This window comes from Mugil cephalus, chromosome 1 (genome assembly GCF_022458985.1).
Source record: "Mugil cephalus isolate CIBA_MC_2020 chromosome 1, CIBA_Mcephalus_1.1, whole genome shotgun sequence".
Taxonomy (NCBI): Eukaryota; Metazoa; Chordata; class Actinopteri; order Mugiliformes; family Mugilidae; genus Mugil; species Mugil cephalus.
The window spans coordinates 39,170,260-39,186,544 of record NC_061770.1 but is presented as its reverse complement, the minus strand read 5'-3'; the positions used below and the strand labels follow the sequence as shown (position 1 = coordinate 39,186,544).

The following is a 16,285-nucleotide window of genomic DNA, read 5'->3' as shown; positions in this document are numbered from 1 at the left end:
CCTCTGTGTGTGCGCGCAATTAACCCGGACTGCTAGTTACCAGCATCAACGAGCCAAGGTAAGGTGAGACGAGACTTAGCTTTATAACCAGCAGTTTCATACGACGGTTAGGAACTATAAAGCTGTGGAGGTAACAATGGTTTTTATGCCCTTGTCTCATGCCATGTATTCGTCTCTAAGATCCATGCCATGTTCTTGATTCTTTTGACTTTTTGTAGTTTGGATCATCTTGTCGTGTCTGCAGCTCTTTTTGTTGAGTCTTATCTTTCTTTAATGCTTTTTCTCATCTCCCTGCGTTCTGCATTTGGGTCCTTCCTCAAAACCCTTCAGCTTTACCGATGGGGAAGCAAGAAATGAGAGAAGGAAGTGCACCTTCACTTAAACCAGGCATGTCAAACTCAGTTTGGCTCTGGGGCCGGATCCAGACTTTCTGTTCTCAGGTGGGCCGGATCAGTAAAAGAATGTCAACTCCAAATATTTAGCTTTGTTTTTCAGTACTATGCTTATCATTCAGCCTACATTTGTAGCCTACCCTACATATTAAATCAGATAACAAGGATCTTTTCTAAGCACAACACATTTATTCAAACAATGGAAAAAAATGATTTTTCTGTTTGGCTGTGAATGTGTTCACAACTGTTTATTTTAACAGTTAGTGTGAATGCAGTTTTACACCTGACCAACTCACCACAACTACACAAACTCAAGTGGAGCTATAAAAAAATATATTTCGCTTAATTGTCATACTGCTTTGAAATAAATAAAAAAAGAAATTACAAAATAAAATAAAATAAATAAAAAAGTTATAGCAGTGCATGGCAATAGGAATTAGACTAATCAGATCAAATACTAGTTGTGGCCTACTGAGGCTGAGATATACCTGCCAATATTAATGTCTTTTATATGACATATTGTCTTTATGATGATGGCGCCGAATATTAAACTCTTGAAAAACTGCAAGCTTGCTGATTGTATACCAAGCACACTGGTTTTGCATTCACTTCTGGAATAAATAACTCTCGTCATTCTCCTGGAAAACTCTGCACTCCGTGTCACCTCTTCCTTTTTTTTGACAGTGCCATTTTGGGAAGGCTGTGTTGACCGATAACTGTTTAGTAGTGGTGAATGGTGAACAAGACTCGGTTTATTTTTACCTGGACACATCACGTTGTGAAATTTTTATTTCTGTGCTAACTCGTGTCGTGCCGCATGCTTGACGGAGCGCTTTTACACATTTACTGCCCTCTAGCGCGATGGGAGCATTTGGTTTGTATTATTTTAAAAAATCACAACTTTTAATAGAAATTAGCTAGAGACTCGCTTCTTTTTTTGACATACTCAGAAATTTATGCCGGGCCGGATTAAATGACCCAACGGGCCGGGTCCGGCCCGCGGGCCGTATGTTTGACATGCCTGACGGAGAAGGTTAAATAAATAAATAAATAAATAAAATAAAACAAAATAAGAATGTGGAGTTGTACCTGTTGCTTTCCTCTGAGCTTTAGTCCCTACGTAGGAGAGGCAGAAGAAGGTGATGATGAGGGGTGATGGGCAGACACCTCAGGACATGAATGAGCACTAGATGATTTAAGGATGTTTTAATCGTCCAGTCGTCATGTTTAGAGCCCTTATAGTCTCAGAGGAACAGGGCTGCACCATTTCAGTTTACTGTGATATATGTGAGAGGACAGTGTTGATTTTTGGTTCTGATGTTTTTTGTTTTGTTTTGTTTTTTTTCTATTAAATACACATTGTTCCTACAATAATTTAAAGTTTTCTCACTTACTCCATTTTAACCCGGTTGTACCGTCAGAGGTTTCTTCTGATTTTCATTGTTGGATATAACTGTGATGACTGTACCGTTTCCAAGAGCTACAGATAAAACTGGTATCTCCATAGTCACCTTGCAGACGTATGTACCTGCATCTTCTCTTGAGATATTTGGAAAGGTCAGAGTTGAACAGTCGTTTTCCTCCTTTTTCCGAAACACATGAGACTGAATTGTCATGTTGAAATTTTCCTTGTTTTGTGTTTGACTTTTCAACCAGTTCACGTGAACTCTTCCAATGTTCCCTGTCCAGCAGCAGCTGATCTTCACCATCTCCCCCTCCATGACAGAAACATCAGGACTCTGAGTCACAACTAGTTTGTCTGATGCAGCACCTGTAAAGAGACACAATGATGGAACCGTTCACTGTATATGACATGACCAGACATTTCAGAGTAAAATTACAGTTAAATCAGTCATAATGTATTATATTGCTGTAAATTTAGATCCCATGATTATGTCTCTTCATTGAGATTTACTGTAAAATCACCAGAACCCACAGTTCTCCTACTGTTATGTACTGTAATCCAAAATACGGTAATTTACTGTTAAAATAAATAACTAGTATTTTAGTGGCGAACCTTTAGGGCACGGCACCAGGGGGAATTGTTAAGGTTTTAGTTATCTTGAGGTGTACATTTCCTCTTCTCTTATTCTCTTAGTTCTCATCTTGTATAACACAAGTGTTGCAAGTGGGCTCCTTCCATGTAAGGAGTTGCTTTGGCTTTGCTACACTCAAATAGTAAACATACACTCAGAGTTGTCACATTCCTTCAAACCCAGATATGGCCGGCTTTCGGTTACACATAGAAACACTGATCCACTCTTAGGGAAGCACTCTCTCTTGCCTAAGTGGGGTCAAGACTGTATTAAAGGTGTGAAAATAGTTTTCCAAATGCTTCATGTTTGTTTTTTGTTTTGTTTTGTTGTTGTTGTTTTTTTTAAAGTTTTTCCTAAAGCTATTTTTCTCTGTGTCTGTGGGGGCCATGCATCCTTCAAATGATCTCCAACCTTACTGAAAACACCTCTTAGTACGATATAGGATTTAATTAGACTAATGGGAAAATATTAAAAGGTACGTCAGTGATTTTTGATCAAATCATACAGTTCATTAAAATGTTAAGATGTATTTACTGGCTGTAGCTAGTCACATTTCCATCAGCCTGCCTCAGGACAGCTGTGACTACTGAGGTAGTTTACCATCACCAGGGTGTGAGTGTATGAGCGAAGACATACAATTGTAAGCGCTTTGAGCATCTGGAAAAGAGAAATATAAAACCAATGCATTATTTACTTACTCCAGGATGAGGTGGCACAAAGAGATGAGAGCAGCAGACTGGTCAGGACACGATCCATCCTCTCGAAGACAAATGAATAAAACACAGAGGTAGTGACATTTGATATAGAAGAGGAAGAGAAAGATGCCAGTGTGGTTTTTACTGACAAAAGGAAGTTGCACTATCAAGTGTCAGTTCTCACAGGAAATAATGTCACTGTCCTACATAGAACAGTCTTCTCTATGCTAAATATATTAATAAACATAAAACTAGTTAAAAGGTCACATGTAAATGAGTTTTGTATGAGCAAGACACAACTTTAATTTTATTTCTACAGTACAATTTGTTAAAACCCTGGTGCTGTACCCAGGAAATGCTCATGTTTAGCCTGGAAAAAAAGAAAAAAAAACTTCTGAGTGCATAACTGTACATATTGAACAGAAGGACAAGATCAATAATACATCAAACAACACATAAAATGTACTTAAACTTATATTTTCTGTAAAATATTACCTATCTACATACCTAGTGTATCCTCACTCTCCGTGAACTCAACACAGGAAATAAATCAGGAAATACCGTGGGCAGCTTTTTCCATTTCCTGTTCAATCAGCCTAACTAGCATGTCTCTGGAGGTGGGAGGAAGCCGGAGTACGTGGAGAAAACCCACACAGACACAGGGAGAACATGCAGTGTGAAATTAAGTTTCATGTTTTATTGGAGGTGGTAGAGCTAGCTAGCAACTGAGGGAAAAAAACAAAAATTGGTCCACAGAAGTGTTTACACAACTATTCACAGATCATCAGCTGAGTTCGTTTCACTTCTTTCCAGCGTTTCTGACTCTCCTGCTGCTTATACCACTCTTTCTTCTCTCTCCTCTTCCTCCTCCTGGTCTTCCTTTCTTCTTTGGGCCGGAGCTGGTTCATGTCCTGGAGAAGTGACATAAAAACCAGTCAGATGTGTCTGCTAATGCATGGTCTGATCCAGAAAGGAAGAGGAGGAAGGATGGAGGAAGCTAACAGAGGAGAAGAAGATGAAAAGGAGAAAGGGTGAATTAGGAGGATAAAGAGAAGTAGATGTGGAAGTAGATGGTGTCGTGTCTGTCTGTTGCATGTTTTGAGTTTCCTGTTTTATTTTGTTAAGTTTCTTGTGTTTGTCCTCATTAGTTTCACCTGTGTCTTGTTAACCCATGTGTGTATATATAGCCCTGCCTTCCCTCTGTTCCATGTTTTGTCCCAATGATTTTTAGTCCCCATGTTCCCGTCTTCATGGTTTTTATGCCCTTGTCTCATGCCATGTGTTCGTCTCTAAGATCCATGCCATGTTCTTGATTCTTTTGACTTTTTGTAGTTTGGATCATCCTGTTGTGTCTGCAGCTCTTTTTGTTGAGTCTGATCTTTCTGTAACACTTTTTGTTCGTTCACCGGCCTCATCTCCCTGCGTTTTGCATTTGGGTCCTTCCTCAAAACCCTTCAGCTTTACCGATGGGGAAGCAAGAAGTGGGAGAAGGAAGTGCACCTTAACTGAAACCTTTCATGACGTAACTTACTCACACTAAAGCAGGTAAAAAATAAATAAATAAATAAAATAAAACAAAGTAAGAATGTGGAGTTGTTGTAGTTTTAACATGAACAGAGTTTAAACTACTTGTACCTGTTGCTTTCCTCTGAGCTTTAGTCCCTACGTAGTAGAGGCAGAAGAAGGTGATGATGAGGGTGAGGATGGGCAGACACCTCAGGACATGAATGAGCACTTCTTCTTCTTTCTGGTGAGAATCTGAGGAAAAATCTGATCAGAGACTCAAAGATCCTCAACCAACCAGTTTTAACCAGACGTCTGATCTGAATCAGCTGAATGAAAACTAAAACTAAATTAAGTAGCAGCACTGGCCGGTTAGAAAGATAACACACACTAGATGATTTAAGGATGTTTTAATCGTCCAGTCGTCATGTTTAGAGCCCTTATAGTCTCAGAGGAACGGGGCTGCACCACTTCAGTTTACTGTGATATATGCTGAGGAGGACGGTGGTTATGTTTTGGGTTCTGATGTTTTTTTTTAATTATTATTAAATACACATGTTCCTGTAATATTAAAGTTTACTCACTTACCTCTAGCTTTGTCTCCAGCTGTTTTATCAGAGGTTTCTCCAGATGTTTCATTGTTGGATGTAACTGTGATGACTGTACCGTTTCCAAGAGCTACAGATAAAACTGGTATCTCTATAGTCACCTTGCAGACGTATGTACCTGCATCTTCTCTTGAGATATTTGGAAAGGTCAGAGTTGAACAGTTGTTTTCCTCCTTTCTTGCAAACACTTGAGCTTGATTCTTCATGTACAGATCTTCTTTGTTTTGTGTTTGACTTTTCAACCAGTTCACTCTAACTCTTCCAATGTTCCCTGTCCAGCAGCAGCTGATCTTCACCATCTCCCCCTCTGTGACAGAAACATCTGGACTCTGAGACACAACTAGTTTGTCTGATGCAGCGCCTGTAAATAGACAAAGTGATGGAACCGTTCACTGTATATTACATCCACAGATCAGGCATATCACTAATACTATATAGGTCTATCACCTATAAAAGCACAGATTTATCTTTGGTAAAGTTCAGTTAAATGTTGAGATGTCTTCACTTACTCCAGGATGAGGTGGCACAAAGAGATGGGAGCAGCAGACTGGTCAGGACACGATCCATCCTCTCAAAGATAAATGAATCAAACACAGAGGTAGTGACATTTGACATAGAAGAGGAAGAGAAAGACGTCGGTTTACTGCTGTTTTGACTAAGAAAAGGAAGAGGCGTCAGTATCAAGTGTCAGTACCACCAGGAAGTAAAGCGTTTTTGGCACCCTTGACCTGAGTGCGCTTTTGCTCTTTGGGATGAATCCACATTACGATAAAGGTCCAGCACTGAAAAGCAGATACAATACATCAACAACTAGATAAAGGACCCAAGGCTTTCTGGCAAAAAAACGCGAGAAGTGCAGGTTAATGTTATATTTTCCACTTTTAACATATATTTAGGATTATATTTCGATTTGACTTGTTATCTATAGAGACTTTGCCATTTCCTTTAAAGCAAGACACACAGGAAGTCGACAGAACAACTCCAGACCTTATTTTTATTCATATGTTCGTCAGAAGTGTTTACACAAGCATTCACAGAACATCAGTTGTGTTCGTTTCACTTCTTTCCAATGTTTCTGACTCTTCTGCTGCTTCTATCACTCTCTCTTCTCTCTTCTCTTCTATCTCCTCTTCTCTCTTCTCTTCTCTCTCTTCTATCTCCTCTTCTCTCTTCTCTTCTATCTCCTCTTCTCTCTCTTCTTCTTCCTCTTGGTCTTCCTCTGTTCTTGGGGCCAGAGTTGGTCCATTTCCTGGAGAAGCTTAAAACATAAAAACCAGTCAGATGCTAATGCGATGCTCAAATCTAGCAAAGAGGAGAACAAGAAAAAAGGAGGAAGATGAAAGAAGAGAAGAAGATATGGGAGGAGGAGGAGGACGAAGACGAAGGGGAGGAGGAAGTGGAGATAGGGAAGGACAAAGACGAAGAGGAGGAGGAAGATAAAAAGAGAAAAAAGGAAGAAGACGGAGAGCAAATTGAAAAGAGATGAATTCTTGGTGTTAAACTAGACATACACTAGTAGAGTTAATTATACTCTGGGTAGAGTTAATCCATTACAATTAACTCTCGGTCAATAATTAATTGTTGCCAAAACCGAGTGTAAAAAGAAAGTGTCACTAAATCAAACCTCTAGGTGTAAACGTTTAAATATTAACTCAGAATTTCTTACTCTAAACTCTGATCCTGTATTTAACACCTCAAGTGTTAACGCCCCCCGTCCCCATTACTCTTCGGGAACCCGAAGTCATTTTGTAGCAGTGAGCCACGAAAACTTTACTCGTCGCGCTGTTACTAACCACCCGAACACCTGCTTAATGAGCTAGAGGTTAGCATGGTTAGCATGGTCAGCATGCATGCCTGGCCTCACTGTAACATAGAAAGTGAGTAACATTGCGTTTGGCTCGACGTTTTGTATGAGTGAGACAAGTCATGCACTTTGCAACCATAGGTATAAAACGTGGTAAGATGATGCTAATGGTTCGGAGTTGCTAGCTAGCGTGGTAAAGCGGTGCTAACGCTGCACACATACATTGTGACATATTTTGGAATGTTCTAATATTTGTGGTGCAAGTTTGAAAATAAATGTTTTTGAACTGCCAAACATGACTCCCTTTTTATTTTAGTTAAGTTTATTTTCCAAGTATTTTTTGTAGGATTATATAAGAATTATACTGACACCTTTTAAGTGTGATGGCTTAGTTAAGAAATAGTCCTCTGAGAGAGTTAAGTGCTAACACTACATAAAAGTGTTAAAAAACTAACACTGGTTGGTGTTAGTCAGTGTTAAATTTAACTACAAGAAGAGTCAAATTTATACCAACTCAGTGTAAAGGTACCAACACTCGAAAAAGTGTTAAATTAACTCTGAGGTGTGGACCCATATAGATATTTTAAAGTGTTAAGCTCTTACAGTGTTAATCTGAGTATGCTGATTTTACTGTGTAGGAGGAGAAAAGAAGGTGAGTGGAAGAACGGGAAGGCGTAGAAGAAGAATGAGGAGGAGAAGTAGATGGGGAAGGAGGAGGAGAAGGGGGAAGATGAAAACGAAGAGGTGGGCGAAGACAAATAAATGGGGAAAAGAAGAAGGGGAGGAGGAAGGAGAAGAAGAGGAGGGGGAGAACAAGGAAGAGTAGAAGGAGGATTAGAAATCAGAAAGAAGGAAGAAGAATGAGGAGAATGTAGAACACAAAGAGAAGAAGATGAAGGAGGAAGGAAAAGAAGATAAAAAAACAGAAAGAATGAAGACCAATAAAAGGGGTGGAGGATGAAGGCAAAGGGAGGAGGTTTGGTTTGAACTAGTTGTACCTGTTGCTTTCCTCTGAGCTTTAGTCCCTTCGTAGTAGAGCCAGAAGAAGGCGATGATGAGGGTGAGGATGGGCAGACACCTCAGGACATGAATGAGCACTTCTTCTTCTTCCTGGTGAGAATCTGAGGAAAAATCTGATCAGAGACTCAAAGATCATCAACCAACCAGTTTTAACCAGACGTCTGATCTGAATCAGCTGAATGAAAACTAAAACTAAATTAAGTAGCAGCACTGGCCGGTTAGAAGGATAACACACACTAGATGATTTAAGGATGTTTTAATCGTCCAGTCGTCATGTTTAGAGCCATTATAGTCTCAGAGGAACAGGGCTGCACCACTTCAGTTTACTGTGATATATGCTGAGGAGGACGGTGGTTGTGTTTTGGGTTGTGATGGGTTCCTACAATATTTGACTTTGATCTTACCTCTAACTGTGTCTCCAGTTGTGTCTCCAGCTGTTTCATCAGATGTTTCATCAGATGTTTCTTTGGATGTTTCCTCCACGAATGTAACTGTGATGACTGTACCCTTTCCAAGAGCTGTAACTAAAACTGGTATCTCCATAGAAACCTTGCAGACGTATGTACCTGCATCTTTTCTTGAGATACTTGGAAAGGTCAGAGTTGAACAGTCGTTTTCCTCCTTTTTCTGAAACACTTGATCTTGATCCTTCATGTTCAGATCTTTCTTGTTTTGTGTTAGATTTTTCGACCAGTTCACTCGAACTCTTCCAATGTTCCCTGTCCAGCAGCAGATGATCTTCACCATCTCCCCCTCCATGACAGAAACATCGGGACTCTGAGTCACAACTAGTTTGTTTGATGCAGCACCTGTAAAGAGACACAGTGATGGAACCGTTCATGTGTATAATATATGATCTAAACACATATAAAACGGCTTTAGGACAAAAGGCCAGGCCAAAGGTGTTGACGTAGCCTTTAAATTCACTAGATACCAAAGTGATCAAGTATCTGTGGGTGGTGACTTTATTCGTGTTGCCACTAGGGCTGGGTATTGGTACTGAACAAACCAAAACCAAAAAAACAAAACAGCCCTATAACACACCATCAAATTACACTGTGTTTACAACCGACAATAACTTCACGTAATATATAAATGGCTACTAGGCTAACTCTACCCATCCTTTGTTTGTTAAAACATTTCTTGTAAAGTAAATCGTTTGTAGTAAGCAGCTTTGTAAGCTAACGCTAAATTGCTCGCTAACTTTTACCAAATTGTCAACTATAAGATGTGGAGGACCGGCTGGTCAGGGGCTTGATGTTTGATGAGGTGCTTCATCATGTTAGAGAATATTGGTTCATGGTTATGATGTTGAAAATGACACAGCCCAAATAATACGTAGTTGCACAGTCACTCAATAAAATGTTCAGTAATTTGAATAGTTTAAAAATGTTTTTGTGTAAAAATCTTTTGAATGGGGAGGAGTGGTGATATTCAAACAACTAATTTCTATCTATTCACATGATTAATATTGAATAAAGTAAAATCATTTTCGTTGTAAGGGTGCTGGTATCGGTACTGGTATCGACATTTTTTAAACAGTATCCAACCCTAGTGGTCGGACACCACATGACACCCTCAGAAGGCCCATGTCTGTTCTCTGATGAGTCACAACTGCTGGGAAGGTGGTCATAATGTAATGCCTGATCGGTACATATAAATCTATTAATCCAAAACATAAACCTCTAAAGCATGTTGAGTCATATGGGAAAATATTCCACTACTTCACACTCATTCTTCCAATAATAGAGGCCAAGAGAACGGACATAAAGACATATATGTACATATATGTTTTAAAATGACATCCTCATTGTCGTCTTCAAGATGAATAGTCATTTTTAAACGGTTAATTCACTCTCTTTTTATCTGTTTGATCTCCAGCAGCGTCTCGATGCCCCCAACATGTCTTCCAGGTAGTCGCTCGCTAACCACGTCTTTACTGACATTTGAAGCTTCTGTTTTATTTTCCGATGAGAGCAATGCAGCTGAACTCATCATAAATGTGCCACAAATCCAAGAAAAAACAGGTTAAAATAGGCTAAAAACACATTATATATTCAACATGGAGATTTTCATTATTTATTATTTCTTCTCTTAAAAAAAGAAGAAAAAAAGTGCAAACTTCCGGCATGAACATTGACAAAGAAACTCAAGCCCGTCGGTGGAGTTACTTTAAGTATCACTACATAAAGTGAACATTTGAAGTACTTAATAATCATTCTTCACCTCTTAAACTATGCAAGGTTTCCAAGAAAGCTTAGACTATCTGAATTTCAAACTTCTTTTTGACATTACTGCCAATCTGAAAAGCATCTATCGTCAAATACGTAACGGTGAGTTTGGTTTTACTTACTCCAAGATGTCACGGTGCAGAGAGCGAATACGAGCAGCAGACTGTTCAGGAGACGCTTCATCCTCTCTCAGTCCGTTGTTGAGTACAACTTTAATGGCCTTCACATCTGACAGATGCAGCTCAGCAGTAGCTTAGGTGCCCGGGCATCATCTTCATTTACGGGTATTTCAAAGACAAATGCAAAAAAACCACAGCTGCTGTTCCTTCCCCTCCAGATGAGTAGAGGGCAGCTACAAGTGTTTATGTCCTCCCCTCAGTGTGACGCTTTGTCACGTATTACAACAAAACGCACAGTATTTCATTTGAGCAACACTTAAAATATAGATAATTAAAATCAGATCAGATTAAATTGGGGGATACATAGACCCACACAGGATGGGTTAGTTTTTTTTGTTTATCGTGGTTGAATAGAGTCGAGCAGGATGCGTGACGTGAGGCTCACCAAACCACTCCTTATACTAACAACAAGAAATGACAAATTATTGAGCGAGAAGCTTAAAATTATCGTATTTTGAGGAAAAATATCGTATATGAGGTTATGGTAAAATATTACCACAGGCCATATTGTCAAGGTTCTAGGTCTGTCTTTTATTTTGTCATCATGCTTTGACGTTTCCTGTTTTGTTTTGTCATGTCTCCTAGTTTCCTGTCCATCATGTTTCCTTGTGGTTTTGTCATGTCTGTCCATGTCATGTTGTGTTTCCTGTTTTATTTTGTTAAGTTCCTAGTTTCCTGTCTTGTGCCTCCTTGTCTCTTGATTGTTTATTGGTTTCACCTGCGTTGATTGTCATGTGTTTCACCTGTGTCTTGTCATCCCTCAGTCCTCATGTGTATATAAAGCCCTGCCTTTCCCTATCACGTGTCAGTACCACCAGGAAGTAAAGTGTTTTTGACACCCTTGACCTGAGGGCGCTTTTGATCTTTGTGATGAATCCACATTACGATAAAGGCCCAGCACCAAAAAGCAGATACAATACGTCAACAACTAGATAAAGGACCCAAGGCTTCCTGGCAAAAAGGTTAATGTTATATTTTCCACTTTTAACATATATTTCGGATTATATTTGGATTTGACTTGTTATCTACAGAGACTTTGCCATTTCCTTTAAAACAAGACACACAGGAAGTCGACAGAACAACTACAGGCCTTATTTTTATTCATATGTTCGTCAGAAGTGTTTACACAAGAATTCACAGAACATCAGTTGTGTTCGTTTCACTTCTTTCCAATGTTTCTGACTCTTCTGCCGCTTCTATCACTCTCTCTTCTCTCTCTTTTTCTTCCTCTTGGTCTTCCTCTGTTCTTGGGGCCAGAGTTGGTCCATTTCCTGGAGAAGCTAAAAACATAAAAACCAGTCAGATGCTAATGCGATGGTTAAATCTAGCAAAGAGGAGAACAAGGAGGAAGATACTCTGATCCTGTATTTAACAGCTCAAGTGTTAACGCCCCCCGTCCCCATTACTCTTCGGGAACCCGAAGTCATTTTGCAGCGGTGAGCCACGGAAACTTTACTCGTCGCGCTGTTACTAACCACCCGAACACCTGCTTAATGAGCTAGAGGTTAGCATGGTTAGCATGGTCAGCATGCATGCCTGGCCTCACTGTAACATAGAAAGTGAGTAACATTACGTTTGGCTCGACGTTTTGTATGAGTGAGACGAGTCATGCGCTTTGTAACCATAGATATAAAACGTGATAAGATGATGCTAATGGTTCGGAGTTGCTAGCTAGCATGCTAAAGTGGTGCTAACGCTACACTGTGCCTTACTGTTGCATGTTCTAATATTTGTGGTCCAAGTTTGAAAATAAATGTTTTTGAACTGCCAAACATGACTCCCTTTTTATTTTAGTAAAGTTTTGATTGTATAAGAATTATATTGACACCTTTTAAGTATTATGGGGGTAACACTTGTGTAGTTAAGAAATAGTCCTCTGAGAGAGTTAATTGCTAACACTACATAAAAGTGTTAAAAAACTAACACTGGTTGGTGTTAGTCAGTGTTAAATTTAACTACAAGAAGAGTCAAATTTACACCAATTTAGTGTAAAGGTACCAACACTCAAAAGTGTTAAATTAACTCTGAGGTGTGGACCCATATAGATACTTTAAAAGTGTTAAGCTCTTACAGTGTTAATTTGGGTATGATGATTTTACTGTGTAGGAGGAGAAAAGGGGAGTGGAAGAACGGGAAGGCGTAGAAGAAGAACGAGGAGGAGAAGTAGATGGGGAAGGAGGAGGAGAAGGGGGAAGATGAAAACGAAGAGGTGGGAGAAGATAAAGAAATGGGGAAAAGAAGAAGGGGAGGAGGAAGGAGAAGAAGAGGAGGGGGAGAACAAGGAAGAGTAGAAGGAGGATTAGAAATCAGAAAGAAGGAAGAAGAATGAGGAGAATGTAGAACACAAAGAGAAGAAGATGAAGGAGGAAGGAAAAGAAGATAAAAAAACAGAAAGAATGAAGACCAATAAAAGGGGAGGAGGATGAAGGCAAAGGGGGGAGAAGATGAAGAAAAGTTTGGTTTGAACTAGTTGTACCTGTTGCTTTCCTCTGAGCTTTAGTCCTTTCGTAGTAGAGGCAGAAGAAGGTGATGATGAGGGTGAGGATGGGCAGACACCTCAGGACATGAATGAGCACTTCTTCTTCTTCCTGGTGAGAATCTGAGGAAAAATCTGATCAGGGACTCAAAGATCATCAACCAACCAGTTTTAACCAGACGTCTGATCTGAATCAGCTGAATGAAAACTAAATCTAAATTAAGCAGCAGCACTGGCCGGTTAGAAAGATAACACACACTAGATGATTTAAGGTTGTTTTAATCGTCCAGTCGTCATGTTTAGAGCCATTATAGTCTCAGAGGAACGGGGCTGCACCACTTCAGTTTACTGTGATATATGCTGAGGAGGACGGTGGTTGTGTTTTGGGTTCTGATGTTTTTTTGTTTTGTTTTGTTTTTTTTGTTTTTTTATTAAATACACATGTTCCTACAATATTAAAGTTTACTCACTTACCTCCAGTTTTACCTCCGGTTGTGCCGTCAGAGGTTTCTCCAGATGTTTCATTGTTGGATGTAACTGTGATGACTGTACCGTTTCCAAGAGCTACAGATAAAACTGGTATCTCTACAGAAACCTTGCAGACGTATGTACCTGCATTTTCTCTTGAGATATTTGGAAAAGGTCAGAGTTGAACAGTTGTTTCCCTCCTTGTTCTGAAACACTTAAGACTGATTCTTCATGTTGAGATCTTCCTTGTTTTGTGTTTGACTTTTCAACCAGTTCACTCTAACTCTTCCAATGTTCCCTTTCCAGCAGCAGATGATCTTCACCATCTCCCCCTCCATGACAGAAACATCTGGACTCTGAGTCACAACTAGTTTGTCTGATGCAGCACCTGTAAATAGACACAGTGATGGAACCATTCACTGTATACAACATTTATTATGTGTATAATATATGATCTAAACACATATAAAACCGCTTTGGGACCAAAGGCCAGGCCAAAGGTGTTGACGTAGCCTCAAAATTCACTAGATACCAAAGTGATCAAGTATCTGTGGGTGGTAACTTTATTCCTGTTGCCACTAGGGCTGGGTATTGGTACTAGAACCAAACCAAAAACAACAAAACAAAACAACCCTAAAACGCATTCATCAAACAACACTGTGTTTACAACCAACGATAACTTCAGGTGATATATAAATGGCTACTAGGCTAACTGTACTGTATGGGTTAAAACATTTCTTGTAAAGTAAATCGTTTGTAGTAAGCAGCTTTGTAGGCTAACGCTAAATTGCTCGCTAACTTTTACCAAATTGTCAACTATAAGATGTGGTGGACCGGCTGGTCAGGGGCTTGATGTTTGAAGAGGTGCTCATCATGTTAGAGAATATTGGTTCATGGTTATGATGTTGAAAATGACACAGCCCAAATAATACGTTCTTGCACAGTCACTCAATAAAATGTTCAGTAATTTGAACAGTTTCAAAATATTTTTGTGTAAAAATCTTTTGAATGGGAAGGAGTGGTGTCATTTAAACAAGTCATTTCTATCTATTCACATGATTAATATTGAATGAAGTAAAATCGTATCGTTTTAAGGGTGCTGGTATCGGTACTGGTATCGACATTTTTTAAACGATATCCAACCCTAGTGGTCGGACACCACATGACACCCTCAGAAGGCCCATGTCTGTTCTCTGATGAGTCACAACTGCTGGGAAGGTGGTCATAATGTAATGCCTGATCGGTACATATAAATCTATTAATCCAAAACATAAACCTCTAAAGCATGTGGAGTCATATGGGAAAATATTCCACTACTTCACACTCATTCTTCCAATAATAGAGGCCAAGAGAACGGACATAAAGACATATATGTACATATATGTTTTAAAATGACATCCTCATTGTCGTCTTCAAGATGAATAGTCATTTTTAAACGGTTAATTCACTCTCTTTTTATCTGTTTGATCTCCAGCAGCGTCTCGATGCCCCCAACATGTCTTCCAGGTAGTCGCTCGCTAACCACGTCTTTACTGACATTTGAAGCTTCTGTTTTATTTTCCGATGAGAGCAATGCAGCTGAACTCATCATAAATGTGCCACAAATCCAAGAAAAAAACAGGTTAAAATAGGCTAAAAACACATTAAATATTCAACATGGAGATTTTAATTATTTATTATCTCTTCTCTTAAAAAAAAAAGAAGAAAAAAAGTGCAAACTTCCGGCATGAACATTGACAAAGAAACTCAAGCCCGTCGGTGGAGTTACTTTAAGTATCACTACATAAAGTGAACATTTGAAGTACTTAATTATCGATCTTCACCTCTTAAACTATGCAAGGTTTCCAAGAAAGCTTAGACTATCTGAATTTCAAACTTCTTTTTGACATTACTGCCAATCTGAAAAGCATCTATCGTCAAATACGTAACGGTGAGTTTGGTTTTACTTACTCCAAGATGTCACGGTGCAGAGAGCGAATACGAGCAGCAGACTGTTCAGGAGACGCTTCATCCTCTCTCAGCCGGCCGTTGAGTACAACTTTAATGGCCCTCACATCTGACAGACGCAGCTCAGCAGTAGCTTAGGTGCCCGGGCATCATCTTCATTTACGGGTATTTCAAAGACAAATGCAAAAAAACCACAGCTGCTGTTCCTTCCTCTCCAGATGAGTAGAGGGCAGCTACAAGTGTTTATGTCCTCCCCTCAGTGTGACGCTTTGTCACGTATTACAACAAAACGCACAGTATTTCATTTGAAATATGTATTTCACACATTGACCCACACAGGATGGGTTAGTTTTTTTTGTTTATCGTGGTTGAATAGAGTCGAGCAGGATGCGCGACGTGAGGCTCACCAAACCACTCCATATACTAACAACAAGAAATGACAAATTATTGTGTGAGAAGCTTAAAATTATCGTATTTTGAGGAATAATATCGTATATAACCGATTTGAGGTCATGGTAAAATATTACCACAGGCCATATTGTCAAGGTTCTAGGTCTGTCTTTTATTTTGTCATCATGCTTTGACGTTTCCTGTTTTGTTTTGTCATGTCTCCTAGTTTCCTGTCCATCATGTTTCCTTGTGGTTTTGTCATGTCTGTCCATGTCATGTTGTGTTTCCTGTTTTATTTTGTTAAGTTCCTAGTTTCCTGTCTTGTGCCTCCTTGTCTCTTGATTGTTTATTGGTTTCACCTGCGTTGATTGTCATGTGTTTCACCTGTGTCTTGTCATCCCTCAGTCCTCATGTGTATATATAGCCCTGCCTTTCCCTATCAAGTGTCAGTACCACCAGGAAGTAAAGCGTTTTCGTCACCCTTGACCTGAGGGCGCGTTTGCTCTTTGTGATGAATCCACATTACGATAAAGGTC

The 16,285-nt window shown here is 39.5% G+C and overlaps 2 protein-coding genes and 1 long non-coding RNA gene across 3 annotated transcripts; all 3 read right to left on the bottom strand.

Moving 5' to 3' along the window:
- Positions 1-3,410: 3,410 nt before the first annotated feature.
- LOC125004128 lies at positions 3,411-5,992 on the bottom strand. The gene is made up of 4 exons (XM_047578522.1): positions 5,744-5,992; positions 5,215-5,595; positions 4,759-4,881; positions 3,411-4,034 (listed from the first exon to the last, which is right to left on the bottom strand). The coding sequence occupies exons 1-4, from the start codon at positions 5,847-5,849 to the stop codon at positions 3,958-3,960; spliced, it is 687 nt and encodes a 228-aa protein (XP_047434478.1). The 5' UTR covers positions 5,850-5,992; the 3' UTR covers positions 3,411-3,957.
- A 230-nt stretch (positions 5,993-6,222) lies between these two features.
- Positions 6,223-8,853, bottom strand: LOC125004120 (cilia- and flagella-associated protein 251-like). Its single transcript, XM_047578509.1, has 3 exons — positions 8,463-8,853; positions 8,037-8,159; positions 6,223-6,492 (listed from the first exon to the last, which is right to left on the bottom strand). Exons 1-3 carry the CDS (start codon positions 8,815-8,817, stop codon positions 6,266-6,268), a joined length of 705 nt encoding a protein of 234 aa, XP_047434465.1. The 5' UTR covers positions 8,818-8,853; the 3' UTR covers positions 6,223-6,265.
- Positions 8,854-11,551: 2,698 nt separating this feature from the next.
- LOC125004131 lies at positions 11,552-15,676 on the bottom strand. The gene is made up of 4 exons (XR_007112314.1): positions 15,363-15,676; positions 13,419-13,800; positions 12,945-13,067; positions 11,552-11,748 (listed from the first exon to the last, which is right to left on the bottom strand). It is a non-coding gene; the product is annotated as an uncharacterized LOC125004131 (long non-coding RNA).
- Between the last annotated feature and the right edge of the window lie 609 nt (positions 15,677-16,285).